General features: G+C 49.5%; 1 protein-coding gene across 1 annotated transcript in view; it reads right to left on the bottom strand.

The window, feature by feature from the left end:
- GPT2 (glutamic--pyruvic transaminase 2) overlaps nucleotides 1-17,646 on the bottom strand; it is a 25,379-nt gene extending 7,733 nt beyond the window's left edge. Inside the window, exons 1-4 of the mRNA XM_018570010.1 lie at nucleotides 17,440-17,646; nucleotides 7,511-7,600; nucleotides 5,946-6,054; nucleotides 1,112-1,245 (exon numbers count right to left, since the gene is read on the bottom strand). Of these exons, the coding sequence (XP_018425512.1) occupies nucleotides 1,112-1,245; nucleotides 5,946-6,054; nucleotides 7,511-7,600; nucleotides 17,440-17,526 (420 nt within the window). The 5' untranslated portion in view covers nucleotides 17,527-17,646. The remainder of the gene's footprint in view (nucleotides 1-1,111; nucleotides 1,246-5,945; nucleotides 6,055-7,510; nucleotides 7,601-17,439) is intronic.
- Nucleotides 17,647-20,759: the final 3,113 nt, after the last annotated feature.

The raw sequence follows: 20,759 nt of genomic DNA, 5'->3' as shown, positions 1-20,759 counted from the left end.
TGGCAGCTTTCATTCCCTGGCTGAAGCTATTCAAGTGCCATGTGCTTACAATACAATTATTTTAAAAAAATTATAAAAGGGAAAAAAGTAATTTTCGGTTTCGTCCTGACAAATTCTGCTGCGGGAGGTGTGTTGCAGTGCCATTCCGAGTGTGATCGCCCGCTTTGGAACGCACGGTACCGCAATGTTTGTAACACTGCATTTGTGTATTTTATTTAAAATTAAGGATGGTGTTTATTTCATTTTTTTATCCAATTAATCAAAAAAAAAATCGGACAACTAATTGATTATGAAAATAATCGTTAGTCCTCCCTAGACAGTCAGTTCACTGATCCACTAGGTATCTGGAGTTGCTCTTTAAAGGGGAACTATATTGTTGTTGAATAAGTTTCCTGTATTTATTCTCTACATCAAATCTTTTGTTGAAAAATAAACCGTTATGACAAAGAAATGCCAGAGCACTATGGGGAAGGAGGAAGCAGAGCAGATGAAGCTCACTTTGAGGCTGCCTTTGTCTGATTGAAACCTGCTGAGAAGGAAGGAGTTACTCCTGTGATGACTTAAAGTGACATTAAACCCTCAGATTTTTTAACATAAACCAATACTGTAATGTGCGCCTTACTGTAATCCATGGTAGTTTCCCTTCTCTTTGCTGCTCTTCCTTTTAAATCTGTATCTGTTCTCATGCTTGGAGAGAACTTCCCTTTTCAGCAGACTGCCTTGTCTCACACGGTGTCTGTGTATCCGTTTGCATAGGCTTGTAATCTGAGCCAGCACTACAGGAAGAGGCACTGAGCTGAAAAGGGAAGTTCTCTCCCAGCATGAGAACAGATACAGATTTAAAAGGAAGAGCAGCAAAGAGAAGGGAAACTACCATGGATTACAGTAAGGCGCACATTACAGTATTGTTTTATGTTAAAAAATCTGAGGGTTTAATGTCACTTTAATTAGGTAAATTAATGAAGGAGAATAGATCATGTAATCAGGCAAAAAGAATGAGGTGAAGCTGCGTTCACTCGTGAACTCCTCTCCAAAACCAAAAAAACGAAACGTTTGTCTTTAAATCTGCAAAAAGACAGAAAATTAAAGCGGTAAGGAACAATGTACTCACGGCTATGCCGTCACTTGCTCCTGTGGTCAGATATATATTGTCAGGGTCTGCAGGGATCCCCCCATCCCTCCTCTCTATATATTGAGCAACATCTTCCCGGATACAGGTCACGCCTTGGCTGGCACTATAGGATCCTGCAAGAGATAGGAGAGAAATAATCATTTACGTTTTTACAGACCACCGTGGAAGATTCTACCTCAGGTCATGTTTTCTGGGTGATCGCATTTACATCACTGGACCAGCGACCATCACAGCCCTTCCCTCAGAAATCCTAAAAAAGACGACTTCCTGGAGAACGGAGAATAGAGTGCCCCGAATGTCTGTATGAAGGCCTTTCACCCGAGGAAGCTCCACCCAGCAAAACGCGTCAAGACCCTTATTAACCAGCGTGGCAACGGCACACGAAGCGATGAGCAGTTTTCCTCCAAATACCAGTGGCGGATCTAAGGTCCATGGTGCAAGATTTTTTTTTCTGGGGTCCCACTTCGCCTGCTCAGAATCCAGTCAACCCCCCCTCCTCACAGAAGCCTGTCACAATAGCTGCAGGTCCGCCCCTAGTACTGGACTACACTCCGTTCTCCCCAATGGATGAGCTTTGGTCCAGTCTAAACCTGATCTCATTGGTAACCTGGGAGTAAGCTGTCGGTCCAGGCCTGGCCAGGGGATTCCACACCCCTGCATGTAAACAAAGGGGCGGGATACTGGTGACATCATTGACCTTACATGGCTACATAGGCACGGCCCTGACCAGTCAGGGAGAAGCAATACTCCAAATTCTATTGGTGCTTTTCACTGTCAGTCATCATGGGCGTGCAGTATTGGGAGTCAGAACTCAGAACATGTGGAATATGCAACAGCCCCCCCTCAGACACCCCCCCCTTCCCCCAGGCCCCAACACTGCCCCGTATTCCACCAACAGAGGGTGCCCAGGACCAGACCACACTGGCCTCTGGCCCTGGTGCAGCCGCACTGGCTGCACCAGCAGTAGGTCCGCCCCTGTCAAACACCATCTATATGGACATTGAACTGTTTATGGGTTGGATCAGAAGTGATCGGAGTGCTGCCGCATTGCTGACATACTGAATGACAGATGGTTCATGTATCATATCTGAGAGATTCTAAAATGTTCAATGTGGATGTATTTTAACCACTTGCTGTCTGGAGCAATTTCTTACTATTTAACGATCCCCCCTATGTAATCGCAAATATAATGTGACAGGTCCTCTTCATGGAGACATCTTTCAGACCCCTAATGTCACATAGGGGCCACAAAGAAGCTGATCAAGCACAGATCTGCATCACCAGCTTCTTCTCCTGCCTCTAAGAGTGGGAGAATGTAAACCGTGACACCGGAGGTGATGCAATGCACATCACTTCTGTGTTCTGTGCTTGATCAGCTTCTTTGTGGTCCCTAGGTGACACTAGGGGTCTGAAAGATGTCTCCATAAAGAGGACCTAGATAGTCCATGGTCCCATCGCACTCCTGACCACGTAAATCCCTTCAAGAATTGGGTGCTGCGGTAGTCAACGGGTGGCAGCCGTAACAATCGTGAGCTAAAGCAGCGACACCGGCACTCCAATATTGAAGTGCCGGTGTTGATGCTTTAGCCCATAAAGAGGACCTGTCACATTATATTTGCTATTACATAGGGGGATCGTTAAATAGTAAGAAATTGCTCCGGACAGCAAGTGGTTAAAATACATCCACATTGAACATTTTAGAATCTCTCAGATATGATACATGAACCATCTGTCATTCAGTATGTCAGCAATGCGGCAGCACTCCGATCACTTCTGATCCAACCCATAAACAGTTCAATGTCCATATAGATGGTGTTTGACAGGGGCGGACCTACTGCTGGTGCAGCCAGTGCGGCTGCACCAGGGCCAGAGAGGTCTTGACCTGGGCACCCTCTGTTGGTGGAATACGGGGCAGTGTTGGGGCCCGGGGGAAGGGTGGGGTGTCTGACAGGCTGCTGCATATTCCACACGTTCTGACTCCCAATACTGCACGCCCATGATGACTGACAGTGAAAAGCACCAATAGAATTTGGAGTATTGCTTCTCCCTGACTGGTCAGGGCCGAGCCTATGTAGCCAAGTAAGGTCAATTATGTCACCAGTATCCCGCCCCTTTGTTTAAATGCAGGGGTGCGGAATCCCCTGGCTAGGCCTGGACCGACAGCTTACTCCCGGTTACCAATGAGATCAGGTTTAGACTAGACCAAAGCTCATCCATTGGGGAGAACGGCTATACAGCTGCCAGATCGCTTGTACCTTAACAGCCATCACCGGCTGTTTAAAATGACACAAAGAACACGGCAGCAGCGGCCATGTTCTTGGTATAACCGCTTTAGGGGGAGGACGTGTACTTACGTGAACTCGCCTGAAGAGGTTAACTTGTGTTATGTAATAAAGAATCATATACTTTATATATACACAGTTTTATGTCATGTTAGGGTACAACTAATGAATCGTCTCATGTGCACAGTTTTGAGGGGTGGGGTACCCAGTTGCCTCGGGTCCGGCTTATTTTAGCGGTATATCACGCTTTCTCGTTACAAGAGGGGTGCCGACACAGACACAACTGAGCAGCTGGAGGAGAAAATAGCTCCAATTCTGCTTTAGGGTTTGGCTGTAACGTTCAAGTGCAGACTGGAAAATAGATCCGCTTTTATGGGCAACAAAGGAATATCGCATTTCCCTAGGGAGGTGTAACACAAGTCTGTTTGTTTGGCATTGAAGAGCTCGTGTGTGCTGTATGAGTGCAGTGTGGAATCCCGGGTATTAGCATGGCACTGTATGGAATTCCAGCCATCAGCACGGGGCTGACCCCACATGTCAGCCTGCAATCCTAGAACATAAAGCTCTCCTAAATTCACAGGCTCTTTAAGGCTAACCTGTCATGAGAGAACAGAGGAGGCTGCAATGGCTGCACAGTGACTTTAGTGGTTAGCCCTTCTGCCTTGCAGCACTGGGGTTCCCCGGATTGTATTCCGGTCAGGACTCTATCTGCGAGGAGTTTGCATGTTCTCCCTTGTGCTTGCCTGGGTTTCCTCTGAGTACTCCGGTTTCCTCCCACACTCCAAAGACATGCTGTAAAAGTTAATTGGCTCCGGTCTAACTCAGCCCTGTATGCATGTCAATAGGGACCTTAAAGTGTTAAGCTTCCCGAGGGCAGGGAGTGATGTGAATGAGTAGTATGGAATGCGCTGAGTACATTGTCGGCAGCTATATCAATACCTGTAATAAATAAACTCTCCTTCTGAAGAAACCATGTGTATAGAGCGGGGATAGCCAAACGTCATTCCTCCAGCTGTTGCGGAACTAAAAGTCCCATAAGGCACAGCAAGACTCCGACAGATACAGCCATGACTTAAAGAGGCAGATGCATGCTGGGATTAGTTTCACCACGGCTGGAGGGCCGGAGTCTGGCTACCCCTGGTATACACGCTGCAGGCTGAGCCAAGTCAGAGGATTTCAGTGACTGGCACACAGGCCCACAAGTCGGGTAATGTGCGTCTTCCTTCTCTACGGGGCTCTAAATGAGATTTTATTCTGTTTGACAACATTCAATATATTCTTAAACGAGGTCATTTAGTCTGAATATTGATCACTGCGTCTCACCGAGGCTGTGTCCTCCACACGACTGCAGGATTCTGCTGGCTCTGCTCTTAGCATCCGCTGGGAAACGCGGACTGTCCAGGAGATCGGGATAGGTGCAGAGCGCTACGACCTGCAAAACAGCAGCAGAAGCAATGTCTGGTTATTCATTGGAAGGACACATAGGGGCTGAGACTTCAGCGAGGACATGGACTATCAGGATGGATGGAATCTGCGTGGCTTCTTCAGATCTTAAAGAGGAAATAGTTTCCAGGCACACTCGGCCAGCCAGCATGCAAAAAAACCTGTCTAACCACGAAGGTTAAAAGCAGAGGTTTAGATACACATCTTCTGCACAAAATGTGAAAGCTGCACAGCCGCCTCTATATACCGTGTTCCCCCGAAAATAAGGCACTGTCTTATATTTTTTTTGGCCTCAAAAAAACACACTAGGTCTTATTTTCGGGGTAGGTCTTATTTTTTTTAATGTACAACAATGCACACTTATTCATGTAGAAAAGTCTACATGTATTCATGTACAGAAATACGGTGATCAGGGCAATCAGTGGTGCCGTACCTTTCCAAGAGCAATTTGCTAACCAATCTCTGTCCAGAATGAGAGAAGCGCGCTTTCACTATGGATTCCTCACAGGCGGAGTGCATTTGGTATCACTCCGCCTATGACATGAGCTGGCGCTGTAGAGGAGGCATCAGCTTATGCGGCTCTGCTCCCTCCGCTGCCGCCTTACTTCCTCTAGCGCTGTCTCCATTGGCACCGCTGATTCTCTCCTGCCTCTCTCGCGGCTCTTCAAGTTCCCCCTTATGCCACCACCGGCCCTGGGAATGGTAACAACTAGGTCTTATTTTCGGGGGAAGGTCTTATATTTTAGCAATTCCCAAAAATAGTACTAGGTCCTCCAGCTGTTGCGGAACTAAAAGTCCCATAAGGCACAGCAAGACTCCGACAGATACAGCCATGACTTAAAGAGGCAGATGCATGCTGGGATTAGTTTCACCACGGCTGGAGGGCCGGAGTCTGGCTACCCCTGGTATACACGCTGCAGGCTGAGCCAAGTCAGAGGATTTCAGTGACTGGCACACAGGCCCACAAGTCGGGTAATGTGCGTCTTCCTTCTCTACGGGGCTCTAAATGAGATTTTATTCTGTTTGACAACATTCAATATATTCTTAAACGAGGTCATTTAGTCTGAATATTGATCACTGCGTCTCACCGAGGCTGTGTCCTCCACACGACTGCAGGATTCTGCTGGCTCTGCTCTTAGCATCCGCTGGGAAACGCGGACTGTCCAGGAGATCGGGATAGGTGCAGAGCGCTACGACCTGCAAAACAGCAGCAGAAGCAATGTCTGGTTATTCATTGGAAGGACACATAGGGGCTGAGACTTCAGCGAGGACATGGACTATCAGGATGGATGGAATCTGCGTGGCTTCTTCAGATCTTAAAGAGGAAATAGTTTCCAGGCACACTCGGCCAGCCAGCATGCAAAAAAACCTGTCTAACCACGAAGGTTAAAAGCAGAGGTTTAGATACACATCTTCTGCACAAAATGTGAAAGCTGCACAGCCGCCTCTATATACCGTGTTCCCCCGAAAATAAGGCACTGTCTTATATTTTTTTTGGCCTCAAAAAAACACACTAGGTCTTATTTTCGGGGTAGGTCTTATTTTTTTTAATGTACAACAATGCACACTTATTCATGTAGAAAAGTCTACATGTATTCATGTACAGAAATACGGTGATCAGGGCAATCAGTGGTGCCGTACCTTTCCAAGAGCAATTTGCTAACCAATCTCTGTCCAGAATGAGAGAAGCGCGCTTTCACTATGGATTCCTCACAGGCGGAGTGCATTTGGTATCACTCCGCCTATGACATGAGCTGGCGCTGTAGAGGAGGCATCAGCTTATGCGGCTCTGCTCCCTCCGCTGCCGCCTTACTTCCTCTAGCGCTGTCTCCATTGGCACCGCTGATTCTCTCCTGCCTCTCTCGCGGCTCTTCAAGTTCCCCCTTATGCCACCACCGGCCCTGGGAATGGTAACAACTAGGTCTTATTTTCGGGGGAAGGTCTTATATTTTAGCAATTCCCAAAAATAGTACTAGGTCTTATTTTCGGGGTAGGTCTTATTTTCGGGGGAAACAGGGGTAGTGCGGTCCTAACTCTAAACTATGAGAGTCTCCATCTTGGAGCACATATGGCAAAAGATTAAATTGGGTGCAGGTTTGTCAGGAGGAACCCCAACCTCCTTACAGGCACAGGGACGCACAAGGGACCGCGCACATCACAACGGCAGCTGAGGCCCTCCATGCGTCACTGCACCAAATCAGTCAAGCAAAACAAATGGCAAACGCACTCATCAATTCGTTACCAGCTTTACAGCAAGGTGCACATGGACGTGTATCTAAACCTCTGCTTTTAACCTTAGTGGTTGGACAGGTTTTTTTTCATGCTGGCTGGTAAGTGTGCCGGGAAACTTTTTGCTGTTTGAAGCCCTTCCATATGCACCTTGCTGTAAAGCAGGTAACGAATTGATGAGTGCGTTTGCCATGTGTTTTGTTAGATCTTAAAAGAGGAACTTTACCCAGACCAAAAAACGAGCACTTAACCCTTGCAGCACAGGGGCAGCCATACTACAAAAGTCAATTTTATGCAAACCTGGCGCGATGCGTCTTCCAATTGCCATCGTTGTTGGGTGGATGGACCCTCTAACAGCTATAATGAACATCCCTAGAACACGTCCATGTAATGTTAATGACAGAAGTCACACAGTCAGAGTTACCTGTCGCAGAAATGTGATTGGCTGCTGTCCCATGGCGTGGGCATCACCGATGTTGGCTTTTATGACCTCGTCAAAAGGTTTCTTAATCCCCTGTAAAGAAAAATGGACAATAATAAGTATGAGGCGTGGAACTCGCTAAAAGGGGCTCCTGCAATAACTGCAACAAGAACATCGGCTCCGATACATAATACCGTATAACGGAGGTGGCCATACTCCCGCTGTTGTGGAACTACAAATCCCATGCGGCATTGCAAGATTCTCATAGCCGCAGGCAGGACACTCAGAGGCAGATGCATGACGGGATTTGTTGTTACACCACAGCTGGAGTTTGCCCATCCCTGCTGTATAATAGCCCTACTCCTATACAGAGCGCTCTGGGGTTCTTTATAATGTTCTGGAACATCTGGCACTTGGTGCTCCGATTAAAGTTGGACCTTCCAAACCCCCCAAACACAAAATGGCCTGGTGCATGCAACCCAGCATGCCGATATAAAAACCATCCCCAACTATGTTTTTGTAATAGATCTACGATTGCCCTTCCTTTTTACGAAGGCACTGGTGATGTAGCACCGTCCTCACAGATCCAAAGATGTCCTCACCGCACTCCACCGCACTCAAGTGGGTGCTGCGGCGATACTGGATGGCGCCACTTCAAATCCAAGTAGTAAAGTACATCACCAGCCCACCAAAGTAAAACCTTCAACGAGCGGCCATTTTATTGATGTACACACATCTCGTCATAAAGCATCGTTTCGGGGCCACTCAGGGTCTCCATCAGGCATGACGATCCTCACAGATGACCCCTGGCTACGTCACCAGAGCCTTCCAGGGAGCTCTCGGAAGTATACTGTGAGATCTCAGGGGGAAAAGGGGTCCCCCCACCCAAGGGATGACACCCCCAAGCCAGATCTCATATAGCACATGCACAAGATCTTCCGCGGACGTCACTGACGGGCTGGAAGAGAACCAGGAATGACTTTTTTTTTTTAAATGGCGGCACAGGATTCAGAACGCATTCAGGTTGGACCGGTGGTCATGTGGCAAGATAATAGAGAAGCATGTTGTTATATGCAAGTAAGTTTACCTGTTAGACCCCGTTCATTTATCGCGCGGTAATTGCCGCGATATCGCTCTCCAATGCTTCTCAATGAGGCAAAGGGTCCTGCTGTCGTGTGTCGCTACAGCAGGACCCTTTTTGGAGCGGATTTAGCCGCGATTCAAGCTTGCTCAATGCAAGCATTTGCGCGATATCGCGCAAAATGCAAATCGCACGATTTGCGAACCGCTAAATGTGAACGGGGCCTTAACCTGCATACATTTAAAGTGATATTAAAAAGGCAAAAAATGTTTTCCCTCCCCCCCATGTAAATATTAGCACTTACCTTAAATAATGTCTCTTTTTCCGATCGTCCTCTTCTTTCCCCATGTTTTCATGTGTCCCTCCAGCGGTGTGACGTCACTCCGATCCAGCGCTGACTGCTCTGTCTCTCCGATCCAGCGGTGTCTGCAGGCGTGTGCACGCGTCCATAGACTTACCTTGCGTCTCTGCTCGTCTCCCGGCCGAGAATCGGAACTGCGCATGCGCCCACCGCAAGACCCTTTGCGGCCGCACGAGCAGTTCCTGATTACCATAGAAACAAAAATAAATAAAAAGCGTTTAATGCTCTGCAGTCACTTTTTAATAATAGACAAAACGTGTCAGAAGTCCTATATTAATCCGCCGCCACCCTCGCGCTGCTGGTGCAGGCACAATTTGCACGTGCATCCGGTATCAGCTACACCGCCGGCTCTGGTGTTACCATGGCAACTGCATTCAGCACAAAGTCCCTATTGTTGATTTTATCCTCCCCCCCTTCCCAAGAAATGACACAATTACATTCAGATCTCTCTCTTTTGGATTTAAGTTCATCCCCGAGCACATTTGCAATCCACCTCTCGGCGAGTCTTGTGTCAGTTTCCTGATATTAAAGCCAAAAGAAGATCTCAGAGGATTTCGGCATCGGCAATTGTATAATCAGCGCAATAAAAGGAAAATGGCTATAATGTCACATCGTTGGATTCGGGTGGATAGAGAAGACTTCTGCAAGAGGGAAACAGCAGTTCTATATGAGGCTCGGGTTCCAGCAACAGGCGCTATAAAATAATGGTAACATTGTATCTCGATGGAAAGTATTATCAGGTCCCAATACAGAAATGTTGTTTTAATTCCCAGCTCATGATAGTCTCTGTGTGTAAAGCAGTTTTACTTACCTGATCCCCGCTCCCCTGGCGGCCCCCCCTCCATTCTAGCTCATGGACTGTTCCATGGCGTCCTCATGTCTAATGCTATGGGCCCTGCATTAGATGGGAGGATGTCAGTGGACCTCCGAATGCTAGAACTGGGGGGGGACCTGCGGGCGCCACTCATGGAGCCTGGGGGGAGCGGGGATCAGGTAAGTAAAAGGGCTAGGGATGGATCGATACTGGTTTCGGTACCGATATTTTTTTTTTGGTACTCGCCGATACCAATACCGGAAGTCCCATTAAGGATACCAGGCGGCGTGTAATGACTCGCCACCTGTCTTCCTGATTATCCGGGAAGCCGGGCGGCGTGTAAAGACTCGCCACCCGGCTTCCCGATTAGCAGGGAAGCCATCTCCATGCTTCTCGTCACTAGCTGACGAGAAAGGATGGAGCTGGCATTATGGCCAATCAGGAAGCCGGGCGCCATGTAACGACGCAGCTCCCGGCTTCCTGATTGGCTGGGAAGCCGGCTCCATGCTCACTCGTCACTGGGTGACGAGGGAGCATGAAGCTCGATTTCCGGCCAATCAGAAAGACGGGCGCCACGTCATAACACGCTGCCCGGGAAGCCTGCTCCATGTTCCTTTGTCACAAGTGACGAGGGAGCATGGAGCCGGCTTCACGGCCAATCAGGAAGCCGGGCAGCGAGTCATTACACGGACTTCCAGATACCGGAAGTATCGGAGCATTTGGGCGAATACGAGTACTCCCCCAAATACTCGGCATCGATACTAGTATCAGTATCCGTGCATCCCTAAAAAGCGCCTTGTAGAATCCCCTTAGAGTAGACATTATAGCAGAGCTCCAGGCAAGCTTTGTCTTAACCCGTGCAATGGGGCTTCCCCTGCACCGCAAGAGTTAAGTGCTCACCTGACCTGATCCTCGGAGCCAGACCCGTCCCTGGAGTCCCCCCACTGCAGCAGTATAAGCTCCCCGGATCATCATGTTCTATATATACACAGTGCATAGGACATGAAGATGCTGAGGGACATACCATTGCTGCAGTGGAGGAGACAGGCTGGAGGGAGCGCTGTCACAATCGGCCGGCTATGAGGTTCAGGTATTTTATTGTTATTTCTGCACCTAGACAAAAGCGAGCACTTAACCCTTGAAGTGCACGGGTGGCCCCACTGCAAGGGTTAAGAAGTTTGCCCGGAGTTCTGCTTTAAGGAGCAGTTAACCCCTGCAGTGCAAGCTTCAAGGAGAGTTTTTGATTATTTTATTTTTTTAACTGGACGTTGCCATGGCAGCAAGTCTTTAAAGGAAGCATAAAGAATGACAAAGGATCGGCGATGGCTGACGTTACTGCTGCGGGAGACACGTGAACCCTTCACGCTTTAGAATAGAACTAGGACAGGAAATAGGGACGCCCGCGCCTCTGGTTACCACTACAGCTGATAAACAGTCCGGGTCCCTTCAAGGGAGAGGCTGCGTTACCGTCCTTATTCAGAGTTCCGGAACATAGATCGTCATCGGTTGTAATGTAATATTTCTACCACGAATAGTCCCGGGACTACAATTGTAGCACGTGATTTTCATCATCACGCGCCATCATTTGTTATCGCGATGAGCGTCATTCATCAAGGTGTCCTCTATCTGTGGCGGACGCAGAAAACCCAACAGATCAGCTTCCCCTTCACTAGAAAAGAGGAACATCGGTTACTGAAAGAAGCGCAGATGTCCCATTGTGTCTAAACGTCTGTATATTCTGATCAGCCATAACATTATGACCACCCTCCTAATACTGAGTAGGTCCCCCTTCTCCTGACCCCTCCAGGCATGGACTCCACTAGACCTCTGAAGGTGTGCTGTGGTGTCTGGATGACCCCCCCTTTTCCTGACCCGTCCAGGCATTAACTCCACTAGACCTCTGAAGGTGTGCTGTGGTATCTGTTAAGTAAAAAAGTTTTGACCTGTATGTGGATATTAGGTGCCACACCACTGGTAAGTAGTATGCAAAAGAAATAAAAAGTGGGGTTTTGAAAGCACCAGAAAATGACAACTCCAACCAAAAAATGTAAAAATATATATTTGTTTATTTCATATAAATCTTAAAAAAGGGAACAAAAGAGGGCTTAAAGCCAATGATAAAATTGAATAGATAGTCCCTAACAAAGCTCTTTCCACATGCACAATACCTCACCATCAACAGAAACATACATGATTCATCCTATGTTCTTATGGACATACATGATTGGGGTTCAAATTCCAAATGACCAAATAACATATAAAGAGGTCCTTATACAATTGTTCGTAGGGCTGTGGAATGGAATAATTGCTCCCCACTAGCACTGCCCTAGGAACAGAGTGTGACCCTCGGCACACAACATGATTGAATTAGTAAAAGAGAACAATTTATAGAACGTGATTGAATACAGAAAACAAATGTTAATTAGAAATCCACAACATTCCCCATCCAAAATAGTGGGTTGATGTATTTGTCCCCAGTATTACTTCATCTGATATCCACAATATATCAACATGACCTATATAGATAATGCTTGAAGTGTTAGAGGGTGGAGCAGATCAATTCTCCACTAACACCAACCCGCAAGCAAGGTATGGCTACCTTGAGAGTTTATACAGAGATAGAGGCAGTGATTATCAAGGATTCCACATGATTTATATGTTAGAGGTACATAATTGATGCATATAGAAGATGGTCATGGTTGTGTCAAACACATTGTGATTCACCATTGAGACTGTGTGCACATACATGATCAATTTTATAGTTCTGTGGAAGTGTCAAGAAATTCATATATAGATAGAGAACACAAAATAATAAGTAAATAAATAGTGAGCAGGCTTGCTAACCCTGCCCTACATCCAAAAAATAGCTACCGTAATGAGCTGTGTATTACAGGTCCATTGTGAAAGATAAAGTGATGCCGCAAACCTAGATGGTATTGTTTGGATCAGGGGTAACTGCTAATGGAGGGTTAGGAGGTGGAGGAGCGACTTCAACGTTTCGCGCAACTCTGCGCTTCTTTAGGAATAAAAGGGAGATATCTACTAGTTTTGCACAGGCAGGCCTATGCGTGTGTTCCCAAGCACAAACGCCCGGACGGCAAATTCCATATGGTCCCTCCCAATGGCCCAAGGAGAGGTGAGAGTCGGATGACCCAAGTTTAGAGCAGGGGGCGAAAGGCAAAGGACGTAATAAAGGTCTCGGATAGATGTGTCCCGCTTACTGGATTCATCGCCAGGGAGACTAAAGGTCCGTCCCGTCTTTTCTCCCACAAACAAAAAGACAGCTTGGCCAGACGCCTCTTAACATGATGACCCCCCTAATACTGAGTAGGTCCCCCTTCTCCTGACCCGTCCAGGCATGGACTTCACTAGACCTCTGAAGGTATGATGTGGTATCTGGATGACCACCCGCCTAATAGTGAGTAGGTCTCCCTTCTCCGGACCCATCCAGGCATGGACTCCATTAGACCTCTGAAGGTGTGCTGTGGGGTATGGATGACCCCCCCTAATATTGAGTGGTTCCCCCTTCTCCTGACCCTTACAGGCATGGACTCCACTAGACCTCTGAAGGTATGATGTGGTATCTGGCACCGAGCCGTCAGTAGCAGATCCTTTAAGTTGTGAGGTGATCGGCTTGTTCTTCCAGCACATTCCACAGATGATTGATTGGATTGAGCTCTGGAGAATTTGAAGGCCAAGTCATCACCTCAAACTCGTTGTTGTGTTTCTCAAATCATTCTTGCAGTGTGGCAGGGCGCATTATCCTGCTGAAAGAGGCCACTGCCATCAGGGAATACAGTGTCCATGAAGGGGTGTACTTGGCCAGTAACAATGTTTAGGTCAGTGGTACGTGTCAAAGTGACCTCCACATGAATGGCTGGACCCGAGGTTTCCCAGCAGAACATTGCCCAAAGCATCACACTGCCTCCGCCATCTTGTCTTCTTCCCATAGTGCATCCTGGTGCCATCTCTTCCCCAGGTCAGTGACACACACGCAACCCGGCCATCCACATGATGTACATCAGACCAGGCCACCTTCTTCCATTGCTCCTGGGTCCAGTTGTGATGCTCACGTGCCCATTGTAGGTGCTTTTGGTGGTGGACCGGGTCAGCGTGGACACCCTGACCGGTCTGAGACTCCACAGCCCCATACACAACAAACTGCGATGCTCTGTGTGTTCAAGTAGAAAAAAGGATGCCACCAGCACACCAAGCTGTAGTGTTCAGCAATACTCCATTTTAATGACCACCAATGTCATGCAATAGCTCTGTGTGTTCAGACCCAACTCTATCAGAACCAGCATTCACTTTATCAGCAATCTGAGCCCTGCCATCACTTCTATTGGCTCGGACTACACCATTGGAATGAAGCTATAAACCTTTCACAGGTTGTCACTCACCCAAAGCATCCCAAAAAGACCTCCTATCTACAAGCACAAGTCTACCAAAAGGGGACACGGTGCTAAAGCCTATCACGGAGGGCCGGCAACTCTAAACCACAGGAATGCCGGGTGAGCAAAAGGCTGGAAATGAAACGAGTGGAGGAAGGAATGCAATGTAAGCAGAGAGAGAGAAGTACAATGTCAGCAGTCTCTGCCGGGAGGAGAATGGATCTCATTATATTGGAGCTCGCATCCTGCAGGAGTCACGGATCTATTAGGAAGTTATCTGCTGAGGCTCAATGCTGCAATTCTCTCCCTCACAAACACCCCCTTGTGTATCCTTCCCCTCCTACATTAGGAGACATCAGAAAAGTCTACGAGTGCTTCAAGGGCCTGGCAGGAGGGGGATGGGGGGGGTCCACGATGTAAGGATTGAAAGCGATCTGTAAAACATAAAAGTGCAAAGACTAGAGGCACACACCAACCAATACCAGAAACCGGTGTTCTATGCAATTCTCCAACTCGTCGAGACCTCCAACTGCCGTCAGTGGGCTTGCGCAGCCACCCAGGAGAAATATCAAGCTCTATAATCTGCACGGGCACCCGATGCCACAAGCACCGACGGGAGTTGGGAGAACTCGATGACAATTTAGAAGGCGCACCTACGGGAACTGGAGAGAAGTCAACCAAGATTGCAAGAACTGTGACGGCTGGGGCACACGCGCTAGCGCCGTCTCGCCGAAATCTAAAACGGACGTGATGCCACGGGTTGGGAATCTCGACAAGTTGGCCACCTCGACAGAACAAAGACTGCAAAGACTAGAGGCACACACCAACCAATACCACAAACCGGTGTTCTATCGAATTCTCCAACTCGTTGAGACCTCCAACTGCAGTCAGTGCGCCTGCGCAGCCACCCAACAGAAGCATCAAGCTCTACAATCAGCGCGGGCACCCCGATGCCACAAGCACCGACGGAAGTTGGAGAACTCAATGACAATTTAGAAGCCGCACAGGCGCACCTACGTCAACTGGAGAGAAGTCAACGAGGGTTGCAAAAACCGTGACGGCTGGCACACGTGCACTAGCTCCGTCTCGTCGAAATCTACAATGGACAGGGTAATGTGCCGGGATCCCGGGCTGATCACATGACGCGGTCAGGGTAATGTGCCGGGATCCCGGGCAGATCACATGACGCGGTCAAGGCAATGTGCCAGGATCCCGGGCTGATCAATTGACGAGGTCAGGGCAATGTGCCAGGATCCCGGGCAGATCACATGACGCGGCCAGGGCAATGTGCCAGGATCCCGGGCTGATCACATGACGCGGTCAGGGTAATGTGCCGGGATCCTGGGCTGATCACATGACGCGGTCAGGGTAATGTGCCAGGATCCCGGGCTGATCAATTGACGAGGTCAGGGCAATGTGCCAGGATCCCGGGCAGATCACATGACGCGGCCAGGGCAATGTGCCAGGATCCCGGGCAGATCACATGACGCGGTCAGGGCAATGTGCCAGGATCCACATTGACGCTGTCAGGGCAATGTGCCAGGATCCCGGGCTGATCACATGACGCGGTCAGGGCAATGTGCCAGGATCCCGGGCTGATCACATGACGCGGTCAGGGTAATGTGCCGGGATCCCGGGCTGATCACATGACGCGGTCAGGGCAATGTGCCAGGATCCCGGGCTGATCACATGATGCGGTCAGGGCAATGTGCCAGGATCCCGGGCTGATCACATGACGCAGTCAGGGCAATGTGCCAGGACCCCGGGCTGATCACATGACGCGGTCATGGCAATGTGCCAGGATCCCAGGCTGATCACATGACGCGGTCAGGTTAATGTGCTGGGATCCCGGGCTGATCACACGACGCGGTCAGGGCAATGTGCCAGGATCCCGGGCTGATCACAGGACGCGGTCATGGCAATGTGCCAGGATCCCAGGCTGATCACATGAAGCAGTCAGGGTAATGTGCTGGGATCCCGGGCTGATCACAGGACGCGGTCAGGGCAATGTGCCAGGATCCCGGGCTGATCACATGACGCGGAGGACGCGGTCAGGGCAATGTGCCAGGATCCCGGGCTGATCACATGACGCGGTCATGGCAATGTGCCAGGATCCCAGGCTGATCACATGACGCGGTCATGGCAATGTGCCAGGATCCCAGGCTGATCACATGACGCGGTCAGGGTAATGTGCTGGGATCCCGGGCTGATCACATGACGCGGTCAGGCCAATGTGCCAGGATTGGAAGACACATGAGATGTTTCCGCGTCTCCTTCCCACGTACCGGATTTCTGACATGTCACCAGCTGCCGGGTCATAGTGAGGATGTAGTCACGGAACATACATGACGTGCGCTGAACATCTCCACTGAGACTACAGATGGTCAGACCCCGCTGGCATGACCTGCTGGGATCTGTAGTTCCTCAGGAAACATACGTTCAGCATAGGACACCCACAGCGGTCACAACACTACTAGTCACAGCATGCCCGGAGATAGAACTGTACACACACTGGACTCGGAGATCCATCAGTATTAGCCCAGGAGAAAGTTCCACAATGACATCACATGGGGCACCCTGAGAGTTGTAGTCCCCTGTCACCCAGAGCATGCTGGAAGCTGTAGTCCCCGGGCATGCAATGGGTTGTAGTTCCTGTCACCCAGGACATGCTAGGAGTTGTAGTTCTGTGACCCAGGCCATGCTGGAAGCTGTAGTCCCTCACAAATGCTAGGGCTTGTGGTTCCCTGTTACCCAGGACATGCTAGGGGTTGTAGTTGTCAACCAGAATGTGTTAGGGGTTGTAGTTCCCTGTCACCTAGAACAGGCTAGGGATTTTAGTTCCCTGTCACCCAGGACAGGCTAGGGGTTGTAGTTCCCTGTCACCCAAGACAGGCTAGGGGTTGTAGTTCCCTGTCACCCAAGACAGGCTAGGGGTTGTAGTTCCCTGTCACCCAAGACAGGCTAGGGGTTGTAGTTCCCTGTCACCCAAGACAGGCTAGGGGTTGTAGTTCCCTGTCACCCAAGACAGGCTAGGGGTTGTAGTTCGCCCATCAACTAAAGCACTCTGGAGGTTGTATTTCCCCTGTCACAAGACATGCTTAGAGTTGTAGTTCCCGTCACTCAAGCCATGCTTAGAGTTGTAGTTCCCCTGTCGACCAGGTCATGTTGGGAGTTGTAGTTCTCTTTTCACCAGGGCCATGCTGGGAGTTGTACTGTCATGCTGGGAGTTGTAGTTCCCCTGTAAACCAGGCCATGCTGGGACTTGTCGTCCCGCACAAGACTCACCCTCTGTAGCTCCCGCTCGATCTCCCCGGCCTTGGTGACAATGGGCCCCCTCACGGCGTACTCCACTGCCCGCACCTGCGGGTTCATAGACTGCAGCGTGAGGATCCGGCTCCGCACCACGGGGGCCTCCGCGACCACGATGCTGCTGCTGGCCCTCCGGGGCGCTCCATTGTTTCCCGCCCCCCTTAACCTAGATCGAAGCACTGCCCTGACCGGACCCCTCATGTCACCCCCGGTAGCGCTCCGCTTCTATGGAGGGCGGAGTCAAGGAGCGCGCCGATCTATGGAGGGCGGAGTCAAGGGAAGCAAGATACTCTATGGTGGGCGGTGCCAGGGGAGGGAGAGCGCGCCCCACTGTGGTGGGCGGAGTCAGAAGGAGGGAGCGCGCGGGGAACACCCCGGCATGCAGTGCGCGCCTGACAAGGATTGGCGGGAAGCGCTGAGTGTCAGCCCAACTGTCAGCATTCTGTGAGGAGAAGAGTGTCACATAGGACAATATATTCACATAATAAATATATGATGATGATCACTATACCACGGGGGCCAATAAAGCTTTATATCTCATCCAGGTCTATGGCCACCCAACCTGAGAGAAGTTCAGCCTGCACTACATTTGCGTGACATGAGGCCTTTCATTTTTAATGGACTACAGAACACAGCACAACGTGTTGTGTGATGTGAACTACAGAACTCAGCGCTACGTGTTGTGTGATGTGAACTACAGAACTCAGCGCTACGTGTTGTGTGATGTGAACGGCCCGAAGACAGTTGTCACCGGAACAGGTGTCCTCTAGGGACAGAGGTTTCCTCCGACTATTCCTGTTTCAGTGACAACTGTACATTCTGGATTCCCATCACTTCCTGTCTAGGTGGCTGTAGTCACCAAGATTTTTAAAAAAATGAAAGCGGGGAACCCGGGATACGTCTATCCAAAAGACAGAGTACACCCAACACAGGGAAAGAGGCCGACCAACCTCTACCTAACCACTGCCTGCCAACTCATTGGTGAAATTTCACCCTCATGACCCTTCACCTGGAGCTTCTTCCTCACCCTCGTCCCACCGATCATCTCCCTTCATATCCCATGAACCATCATCCCTCATGACCCTTCACATGGAGCTCCCTCCATCCCCACCAATCCGATCATCTCTATTCTCATCACATGAACCATCATCCCTCATGACCCTTCACATGGAGCTCCTTCCATTCCCATCGATCATCTCCCCTAATACCCCATGAACCATCATCCCTCACGACCCTTCACATGGAGCTCCCTCCATCCCCACCAATCCGATCATCTCTATTCTCATCACATGAACCATCATCCCTCATGTCCCTTCACATGGAGCTCCTTCCTCACCCTCATCTCCACCCATAATATCTCATGAACCATCACCCCACATGACCCTTCACATCAAGCTCCTTCCATCCCCACCGATCATCTCCCTTCATATCTCATGAACCATCACCCCACATGACCCTTCACATGGAGCTCCTTCCATCCCCACCGATCATCTCCCTTCATATCTTATGAACCATCACCCCACATGACCCTTCACATGGAGCTCCTTCCATCCCCACCGACCATCCCTCAAGACCGTTCACATGGAGCTCCTTCCATCCCCACCAATTGTCTCTCTTCATATCCCATGAACCATCATCCCTCACTACCCTTAACATGGAGCTTCTTCGATCAGCCACCAATCATCTACCTTCATATCCCATGAACCATCATCCCTCATGACCCTTCACATGGAGCTCCTTCCTCATCTCCACCCATAATATCTCATTAACCATCACCCCACATGACCCTTCACATCGAGCTCCTTCCATCCCCACCGATCATCTCCCTTCATATCTCATGAACCATCGCCCCACATGACCTTTCACATGGAGCTCCTTCCATCCCCACCGATCATCTCCCTTCATATCTCATGAACCATCATCCCTCATGGCCTGTCCCCTGGAGCTCCTTTCATCCCCACATACCTCCTATCATCTCCATTCACCATCCATGAACATCCCTCATGGCTCTTCACCTGGAGCCCCTTCCTCTTCCTAATTCCACCGAACATCTCCCTTGACCATCTATAAACCATCACACATCATCACTCTTCACCTAGAGCTCCTTCCTCACCCTTATCCCCACTAATTATCTCCCTTCAAATCCCATGAACCATCACTTCTTATGACCCTTCACTTGGAGCTCCTTCCTCACCCTCATCTCCCTTCACCTTCCGTGAATCATCACCCATCATGGCTCTTCACCTGGAGCTCCTTCCTCACCAATCATCTCCTTTGAACCATCACTCCTCATGACCCTTCACCTGGAGCCCTTCCTCACCCTCATTGATCATCTCCCTTCACCTTCCGTGAATCATCACCCATCATGGCTCTTCACCTGGAGCTCCTTCCTCACCAATCATCTCCTTTGAACCATCACTCCTCATGACCCTTCACCTGGAGCCCTTCCTCACCCTCATTGATCATCTCCCTTCACCTTCCGTGAATCATCACCCATCATGGCTCTTCACCTGGAGCTCCTTCCTCACCAATCATCTCCCTTGAACCATCACTCCTCATGGCCCTTCACCTGGAGCTCCTTCCTCACCCTCATCTCTCTTCACCTTCCATAAACCATCATTCCTCATGACCCTTCACCTTGAGTTCCTTCCTCACCCTTATAACCCCTGATCATCAATTAACCATCATCCTTCACCTGCAGCTCTATCCTCACCCTCATCTACACTGATCATCTTCGTTCACCATCATCCCTCATGACCCTTCACCTGGAGCTCCATCAATCCCCACCGATCATCTCCCTTCATATCACATGAACCATCAGCCCTCATGACCCTTCATATGGAGCTCCTTCCATTTCCACCGATCATCTCCCTTCATGTCTCATGAACCATCATCCCTCATGAGCTCATCCCTGGAGCTCCATCAATCCCCACGGATCATCTCCCTTCACCCTCCATGAACCATCATGAAAACTGCCGCTTCCACATGTCATTCTGCCATGACATGTGACCAGCGACATAAACTACACCTTCCATGATTCCAGGCATCCAGCATTGCAGGCGTGTCTGTCCACTGTAGGAATTTACATAGCCAATCATTGACAAAGCTGATCACTCCTCTTCTCCACTGCGTACCACGGAACTCAGGATTGCGAATCCATATTACAGCAGAGTGATGTGACAACATACGTCTGTATTCCCACCTGGGGAATACGGTAGCAAAGGTGACAACGCCGATGGCAATTTCAATGTCCTTGTGCCAGAGTTGTCACCGAAATGAAGGAAGTGACGTGACAT

This window comes from Nanorana parkeri, unplaced genomic scaffold (assembly GCF_000935625.1).
Source record: "Nanorana parkeri isolate BGI_ZX_2015 unplaced genomic scaffold, ASM93562v1 scaffold1441, whole genome shotgun sequence".
NCBI classification, from domain to species: Eukaryota; Metazoa; Chordata; class Amphibia; order Anura; family Dicroglossidae; genus Nanorana; species Nanorana parkeri.
Note: the sequence above shows the minus strand (reverse complement) of the source record. Positions and strands in the feature narration are given on the sequence as shown.